Source organism: Aplidium turbinatum, chromosome 14 (assembly GCF_918807975.1).
Source record: "Aplidium turbinatum chromosome 14, kaAplTurb1.1, whole genome shotgun sequence".
Classification (NCBI taxonomy): domain Eukaryota; kingdom Metazoa; phylum Chordata; class Ascidiacea; order Aplousobranchia; family Polyclinidae; genus Aplidium; species Aplidium turbinatum.
This window is the reverse complement of record NC_137485.1, coordinates 6,482,353-6,491,950: the sequence shown is the minus strand read 5'-3', so window position 1 is coordinate 6,491,950 and position 9,598 is coordinate 6,482,353. Positions and strand designations below refer to the sequence as shown.

The 9,598-nt window shown below is 37.1% G+C and overlaps 1 protein-coding gene across 1 annotated transcript; it reads left to right on the top strand.

Annotated features, from left to right (window-relative positions):
* The first annotated feature begins 506 nt into the window (after positions 1-506).
* Positions 507-8,677, top strand: LOC145783393 (membrane-associated progesterone receptor component 1-like). Its single transcript, XM_082595250.1, has 4 exons — positions 507-729; positions 4,087-4,255; positions 4,853-5,008; positions 8,552-8,677. The coding sequence occupies exons 1-4, from the start codon at positions 601-603 to the stop codon at positions 8,656-8,658; spliced, it is 561 nt and encodes a 186-aa protein (XP_082451376.1). The 5' UTR covers positions 507-600; the 3' UTR covers positions 8,659-8,677.
* Positions 8,678-9,598: the final 921 nt, after the last annotated feature.

Genomic DNA, 9,598 nt, shown 5'->3' with positions numbered 1-9,598 from the left:
GATTTTTGCCCCCTTGGAATTAACTTACTTGAGTAAAAATTTGATGTCTATGTATGTACTGTATCACATTTTCACTGATTATTTAAAAAAATCAGCTTTTTGGTATTGTCATTTTTTATTAATGTCGATTTATAGTGTATGCGTGACCCCATGTTTTGTAAAAAAAAACATACACTTAGTCATGACATCATGCTCGTGTAACACACATACACCATGGCCTCTGAGTCTATGGTTACTATATCTGGTTTCTATAATGGCTGCTGGTATGGAGGCTACATCAGAAAGGTTAGTGAAATGCACTGGTCGTTGTTCTATAGTCATGATTCAGTAATCAGCCTTGTGCTAGTGCCACATAGACCGCTCCTTCCACACAGTATCCTTTAATTTTTTTCTGTGCAAATCAAATGTTGTACATCTTACATAATTGATAGTAATGTCCATCGACTATTCTAAGAATATGCCCAATGAAAAAGGAGCTTCTATTTTTAACTTCCTTTGCAGATTACTACTGTTTCTGATAAACGCATAGACGTTTTTTTAACAAGATAGTGTTTATTAAATTTCATTTTTTGTTTGAAATTATATTTCACTTGTGAAGATATGGCGTCTGATGAAATGGAAGACACAGTTGGACTTTTAAAATCTGCCTTGTCTAATCCAGTGAATGTTATTCTGTTGGCAATTTGTGTATATTTGCTTTACAAGATCTGTAAGCCGAATTCAAATGAGGTTAGTGAGAGTATTTAGATACAAAAGTTTGAACTAAAAAACACAAGTATAGATTTAAAATCCACCCCTCTTAGTGTGCAACTGTGCATTCACAATTTCACATGGATCTAAATTATTTAAAAAAAAAAAAAACTATATATATATTTCCAATTGGCACTAATCCACACAGCAAAAATCTTTGATGAAAAAATTTTGCATCTGTCCAACATAATCCCATTAGATCAACTGCTAAATGATTTTTTTTTTCCTGTTTTTAGTTCAGGTCTACAGCACCTCTAAAAGCTGTGGTAGGCTACCGGTAATGGACAATGCTACTCTTAGGTCTTTTGATAATATTGCAACCACCAGATGCTTGTTCGAATAATGTATTTTGTGTGTATAAATCAATATATAATATATATGTCTTTGAAGTTTTCTAGTAGTAAACTGATGGAAGAGATCTGCCTGACTATCTGAGCTGCTATTATGCTGCGACGATCCTCTGTTCATTACTGGTTGGTCTGTCTTCACTGTCTAAGTACCAAAGGGTCGGTCTATAGTCTCAATATTATATTAGAAATCGATTTCATGAGAGGCCGCAGCCCTCACATCGTCAGTCTAGTATGAAACAAGTTACGAATCGTGCAAAGAAAATAAAAATATATGCACTATGACGTAATATTTTCTTTGCACGATTCATAACTTGTTTCATACTAGACTGACGATGTGAGGGCTGCGGTCTCTCATGAAATCGGTTTCTAATATAATATTGAGACTGTTGACCGATTCTTTGGTACTTAGGCAGTGCAGACAGACCAATCAATATATATATATATTAGGGTTATGACTTGAAAAAAAAAATTCAAAATTTTGTGTGTCCTGTAGTCACAAATGATGAACTTTTATGTCCTGATTTGAAAACTCACACAAGTTAAGACTGTTTAAACAAAAGTCTCCCGCACCAAATTTTTCCAGGTTTCAATGTATGAAGAATGGGCTTTCTTTTGTAGACATAGACTAGACTAATTTGAATTTGACTGACACAATTTCAATTGCAAAGATTTGAAATTTTATTTTGGTAAATTGTGATTGCACAGATTAAATTATTCATATCATGGCTTACCACAAGTCAAGTGAATCTGTTGAGAAGAATGTGGTATCCTGGACGAAAAATCTTGCTGTAAAGCCATTAAGAAGAAGAAACATGCCAATGGTTGAAACCCTGAGTAATTATGTTCGCATTCCCAAAAAGAAAGACATTATCGGGCGATACCACTCACTTTTGGACCAAGCTAAGGACAAGACTACAAGAACGATTTTAATAGCTGATGAATTAATTATTCTCTGGGCAAAATTGAACTTTCCAGCGGTGACAAAGCAAACAATAATGTCAAAGCTACGAAAATTGATGGAGAAACAGGAGAAAAATAGAAAAAGAAAAATGGATTCATTTAAATATGAAACAGAAAACCTGTTTGACATTACCAAGATAGAAGGAGAGTGGCTGTTCCAAGAAGACAAAGAACTATATAACCTACAAATTGAATCTACAGGAAAAATTGGCTATACAACCAACAAACTGCTCCAAAATCATCAATTCACCTTTCAAAGAGAGTGCGAACATCAAGTGCTTCACATACCAGTACCAATGTGGCTTCACATCTTGTCACACCAAATGAAGAAGATGAGATGACATCAACTGATGTCGAGAGTTGTACAAGCGATGCAGACAGTATTATGGCAGAATACAGTGACAATATTACCAAGTCAAAACCAGTGTTGCATTTTTCTACATCACATGCATCAAAATTGGTTATACGCAATTCTCTTTCAACCAACAAAGCAGCAGTTGTCTGTGCTAGCCTGGCTGATGATGGAATCGGTGTTCCCACACCATCACAATCTAGTGTTTGGAGAGCAGTTATAAGAGATGGCAACAATGCAAAGCTAAAATTAAAATCAATTATGAAAGAGGAGAATAATTTATGTTTACACTTTGATGGAAAAAAGATTGGCAAACATGAATATCAGGTAGCCTAGTATGCTTGAAAAGTCCATCAAGAGAAATCAAACTGGGTGTTCTAAAATGCGAAAGTGGAACAGCTCAAGATATTTTCAGCAGTCTAGAAAACCTATTAGATGAATATGATGCATGGACAAATTTGAAAATGATCATATGTGACGCAACATCTGTTAATACTGGACGGCTGAATGGCGTTGTTGTGAAACTGTAAAATGCAATGATCAGCAAGGGTTTTGATAAACCACAGTATATTGGTTGCCAACATCATATTCTTGATAGAGTCTTAAAGCATGTATTAGAGTTCTTCAATCCAACGTCTTCAACAAAACCAACTCTCAACTACAAATTTGTAGATGATGTGGTGAAACACTACGAAAACTTGCAGCAATCCTACAACATACAACAAGCCAGAAATTGAGATGGAAATGGTTGAAAACCCAGGATGGAGGGATGATTTTAAGTTTCTCTTTGAGTTGTGCAGTGATTTCCGCTTCTTCAAAGAAAATGGTAGATTTCCACTAATCAAATGGCATAAACTTCCATCTCTACACAATGCTAGATGGAATTCAAGAGCCATTTATGCTATGATTGCCTACTTCCTCATCCCTAGATGGAGAGTAACTCTGGAGATATCATGCTCATTCATCGCAAATGTGTGGCAGGAAGCCTGCTTTTCTAACCAAAGGTTTAAAGGTGGAATATACCAAAGATTATTTGATGCTATCTTTGAGCTCGAATGTCCTGGAACCTTAAAGTGCCTTAAAACCCATTGGAATTTGGATAAGTCCGTTGTAGATGTCCCACGCACTAACATAATTGCAGAAAGGGGAGTCAAATTGATGGAAGAACTTTACCAGAAGTGCAAAAAGGACAAATATTTGAACATTAAATTTGTAGCAAAGAATAAGTTTTGAATTGTAATTTTTTTTACATTTGGACCAATGTCAAAAATTAAAGTCAGTTTGTGCGGGACATTTTTTATGATTTGAACAAAATGAGTATAATTTTCTAAATTTATACCAACATGTTCATTGATTCCTGCTACAGGCAAAATATAATTTCCTAGTCATAACCCTAATATATATATAATTATATACGAGGATGAATATAATAGAACATAGTATATCTACCTTCAAAGTGTGGTTCCAAACCATATAGTCTACTACTGAGCAATTGGTGGTGTACACAATTTGTTCAAAACCCTAACGCAAAATTAAATGTTTTTATTGTGAACTATTATATACAGTATAGCCTAAATTATTGATGATTAACTGTTAATAATGACCCACTAACAGGCATACACTCGTATATCATATACATTGCACTGAGTTTGTATTTTTCCAATAATGTTGCAGTTTGATGCTGGCCCTCCCCCAGAGCCTGAGCTCCCCAAGTTAAAGAAACAGGACATGACAGTTACAGAACTTCGAGAATATGATGGCATTAAAAATGGAGGAAGGATCCTCATTGCTGTCAATGGAAAAGTGTTTGATGTCACAAGGGGGAAGAAGTTTTATGGGCCAGGTTATTAAAACTCTACTGTTCTTTAAGAGAGAAATTCATTGTTCATGGCACTTAAAAACTTGGTTTTGATGAATTTTTTGCCTACTCAAATTTGTCAACCGACTATCTTATTCATGGATTGAATTGTTCGTGAATAACCTGAAAGAATCTATATTGTTTTTCACAGCATGTCTTCTGTATATATATCTTAGTTTTTACAATAGTATCAGCAGCTTCCTTCTATTGTTTTCAAAGTTCTTCATTGCAAGTCTAAAAAAAAATTTGAATACTTATGCACTTTACCCAAGAAAATTGCTGTTTATTGTCTAAAATAAAGTGTTTTTTAATGTTCCTTACAGTTCCATTAAGAAGTAAGTCTTTATGACTTTGTGTAGTGGTTAGCATTTTCTCTGAATTGGTATTCATGGGCTTGATTGAGCCATGGTTTGATATTTTGTCGAGTCATACCAGAGACTTTTTGAAAGTACTAGTAGTACTGAATTTTATTTTGAGACACTGTGCTTGCGGTATTTATGTGTTATGAAGATTTTTCATGTACAAAGTAAAAGCTATCTGACTGATTTCAAAAGATATCTTTGGTTTCTTATTTTGCAACAGAGGGACCATACGGTGTATTTGCTGGTAGAGATGCATCAAGAGGCCTGGCTTTATTTCGTCTAGACAAGGATGCCATCAAAGATGAATATGACGATATTTCCGATTTAAATGCAATGGAAATGGACAGTGTTAGAGAATGGGAAATGCAATTCTCAGGTTTGCTATTGAAACTAGTGAAACTACATCCCGACCGGCAAATCGGTCTTGTGTTACAAGTCGTTTAACATCTACAGACATTGAATCAATGTAAGGAATGGTCTTATTTGGTGGCTGGGATGATACATTAGACCGTGCCACACAACATGTTTCACCAAGAAACTTATAACAAAAACAATGAAGGGAATTTTGTTTTCCAACTGAATTTCATTATTATTCTTTAGGTGTGACAAATGCATAAGCTAACTTTTGACGGCCTATGTTTTTTTTTTTGTTATTAGAAGCATCGTGTATTAGACAAAAAAAAAACAGGATGCACTTCTTTAATCTTAGAAACCATACTTCGTGAGCGTCATGACTGAGTTGCTTGGCGTCAAGCTTTCTCAAGTTCTAGATGTTGAATCAATGTAAACAAGAACTGATTTAATCTCGGCATGGTGGGCTCTGGCATGAATGCATGTGAAACATATCCCGTGCGTTGATCCGACACAAACTGTGTTGATTTTTTTTTTTTGAAGTTGGAAGATTATTCGCTTCGTTGACAGTTTTCGTTTGTTGACTCAAGCGAAGTCCAATTGCACGATCTGTTGATTAACGATCAAACCTCTACGTTGCATCACCATGTTTGCGTGCTTTTTTGGCTGTCCTTGTTTAGGCTTGTCTTTTCCATCGATCCCATATAAAAGAAATGCTCGCATTTTTGAAACCCAATCATAACCTCGCTCTCTTTCACCGGTTTCTGGCTGCCAATTTTATCAAAACCGTCAAAATTATACCATCGATTCTACGTAGGGTCCAACAAAACTGTTTTAGAAATGTTAATAATGTTTTCATCATTTGATCACGATTGTTTGTAATCAAATCAAAAACATATTGCCTGCCACATTCAAAATAAACCTTTTAAAACCATCATACTGGTCTTAGATTTGTAGTTTGAAATAAAATGTATTATAAATATTACATAGCTTTAGTTAGACACGAATTAAACCCTATTTCTAGTAGCCCAACTTATATCAGTCTATATTTTTTTCTTATTTCACACTGTTCTTCCTAGATCAAAACTAACAGATGGACTCAGAATATATAACCTTAATGTTTTGATATACAAATGTCTTCAACATAGCTCTCATAGGGTTGACAGTTGGTTACCATAGCTACGAATTTATCCCTCATCTTTGCATGCGCAACGACCATTAATCATTTTATTGGTCTTGTGTGGGATTAGTCTGGTTCATAACAATAAACGCGTTGTCCTCTTTTGACTTGTACATTAGATGGCTATTGTTTTCTGACGGGGTTTTAGTGGAGATTCTGCTTTTGTTTGTGCCATGAACTGATAAAACGAATCCACGCAACTAGAGATGTAGTTCAGCATTCATTCGCATCCTCAGAGCGAATAACATGGTGCGCGAAACGTCATTGTCATGGTGCGCGAAACGTCAGTGAAGCAATAAACCATCTTGTTTGTTGTCAATTTTACTTTCAATTTCATCAGATGAACGTAGCAACTAGTGCTAGAAACGATAATTGTCCTGATGAACACCCAAACTTTTCAGTATAGAGATGTACCGATATATCAGTATCGGTGATATCGGCCATTTTTTGAGTATCGGTATCGGCAAAATTTGGCTCATACTGTGGCCGATACTAAACATGTTAAAAAAAAGGCGTTTGCTGCGGATTTTCTGCAGAAGCAAAGATATAGATTTTTTAAAGTAGTAACTAACGTCACATTGAAGTAGAAAAATAACAACCTGTTCAAATTTTTGATACCTCACACTCCCATGACTTCATGCGCGCACCTTTGGGCATTGTTTGCTTACAGTGATTCTTTCACTCAAACAAAACGTTTTGTTTCAGCAGTTTTGCGTTGTTCGATTCTTAAGTTGTGAAGAAGACTCAATTTCTCCACTATTTATCATTTGTGTTTCTTCTTTACTCTCAGCAGAGGATAATACCAGGCCAAGACTACCCAGGTGGCGGGAATGTGTAGTTTTGCATCGTTTTTGCGTTGCTGAACGTTTGAGGGACCCGTATGGCTTGGTTGTTTTTGGTGAGCTGGTTCTGTCAGTTTGTGATTTGGTTTCCGCCTTTCGTTGTGATGGACTCACCAAGCTTGAACAAAGTCGTGGCGGAGTGGGTGGGGGCGATGGGACTGCGAATCCTCACTGAACTAGTCAACAAGTGGTCTTGTTGCGCCTGGGATAGCGGCCTCATTGTGGGGGAGGAGTGTCCTTCCCTGCTGTCGGCACAGGGCTGGGCGCTCACTGGTGCGGCGGGCTGTTGCGATTCGCTGGCCATAACGGTGTAGCTTCCACGCTAGCCATTTAGACCATCCAATCAACTATTATATATGTTTCTCGACAGCCGTTTTGTAGCAAGAATTGACATCGACAAGAATTGAAATGGCTAGTGTGGAAGCTGCACCGTTGTGGTTGGCGGGTCACGGCAGCTCGCTGTGCTGGTGAGTGTTCAGCCTTAAGCTGGTGGCCGGGGGGGATGCTCCTTTCTTCGCAATGAGGTTGTCATCTTGGGCGCAACAAGACCATTTTGATTGGTTTGGTGAGGATTCAAGGTCCCATTGCTTTCTTTTTGGGCCTACTTATTCTGCCGTGACATTGTTTGGGCTTGGTGAGTTTGTTACAGCTAAGAGTGGAAGTTGAATCGCCGACTGGTGGAGCCGGCTTGCTGAGTTGCACGGGTTTTTTGAGCGTTTGGCGTGGTGGGAGCGATGCAGAATTGTGCATTTTTGCTACCTGGGTAGTCTTGGCCTGGCAAAAGCTTTTCAACCAAACGGCAAGCGCCCTTAGGTTGTACATTACTTGTCGAATAGTTTTTGTACGACTACACAAATAACTTGGTTTACATTTTACATCTTATTATCAATTATGATAGCCTATTTGGAGAGTTTGCGCAAACACTTTTTTTTCAGAAACCCCAATTATGATGTACGGTAATGTTTCTTCCCTTATACCCCAATGCTCAATTACGGTGGCCTTTCATTACCAAGACCTACTATTATGACACAACAATGCGGTTGAGATTGTATTCTTGAATCTTTAATAAATTATGCCAATTGAAAGCTTTTTTTAATAGTTTTATGCAAATAAGGTAAAACTTAGCATTTGATATAATTCCTTGCAAATACCAAAATTGCTTATTTTTGTAACACCAAAGTATCGGCCAAAATATCGGTATCGGCCTAAAATAGTGATATCGGTATCGGCCAAAATATTGGTATCGGTTCATTTCTACACGCAACCCAATCAATTCACATGTTTTGTCATACCCAGGCTTTATGCTTGCTAGTTAAAGATTTAGGTGAACGGAAAGGCAAAGTCAATTTTCATGTATGCCTTTGCTATTAAGTATCTCACCAAAGACACAGCCACGTGCTCTTGAGCGATGTCAAACCTGCACCTTTTGAGAGCCGTACCAAGGCTCTCACCACTCGGTTATGCAGTCGACTAGTTACAGCATGTGGGCTCATAGTTAGCAGCACAAGCGGATTTGTTTATTGTTTCTTTGTTGTTGTTTTTTCAGAAAAATATGACTTTGTCGGCAAGTTGTTGAAGCCCGGTGAAGACCCAACCGACTACTCTGACATGAGTGAGAATGAAGCAGAAAAAGAAAAAAGCAAGGATGACTGATTGCTTTAAAAAGTCAAGACTTTCAAATAAACCTGATCGTTGTTGTGTATTAACATGTTGCTTTGAAAGGAATTATCCCTTGTGGCTAACCCAGGCCTCCCAGGTTTGTGGAATATTGCCTGACAAAGCACAAACAGACGGTGGTGTGTCCTGTAAATCTGTCGTTGTTTATAAGAAAGTAATTAATTCTATGATATCGCCGATTTCTCCGAGAAAACACTTGACATGTGTAACATGTAGATATTAGGATGTAGCAGAACGTTTAAGTTGTTTAATGGTTTTGAAAAATGCCATGCCCATACGCTGAATACGAATTGTGGTTCATTTCTTCATCTAGTGCCAACTGTTTCACTCATGTTGTTACATTCAACGAATTCTCAACTACCCGATCATTGATTTTGAGTAACCCGGCAAGGTAGTTTAGGCTAAATGCTTAAAACTATTGCAGAGGGGATTGCTTGAAAGCTGTTTGAAAGCATTCTTTTACCCCTATCGACAAGATAACATCTGACTTGTCACTCGTGTATTGCGTTTTTTAAATTCACACCCGATATATGGCTCGTCTTCCGATACTTAAACGTGAAAAGAATTGAGCATATGTTTTTGCATAGACATAGACAGTGGTTATGTACTTGCGTTTTATACATAAAAATGGTTTGGTTAAAGCATTATGCTGTATAATATAAAATAAGCACAAAATATGTCTGCGTGGTATAATTCTTTAGATTTATACCACGCAGAAAGCTAATTTTGCATGAAGTGCTGTATACTCCTAATTGTGTTGCTGAAATGTTGAAATCGCCAGTGGTCTATCTTTATTCAAGAGACTTGTTGCATGCAATCTACCATGATGCCGCCATGCACCGTTTTAATAAGAAATTTTGAGTTTTGTCAGTGCCATTATCAGTCGAAAACTGTATCTATGTTTCAACCAGCAAAA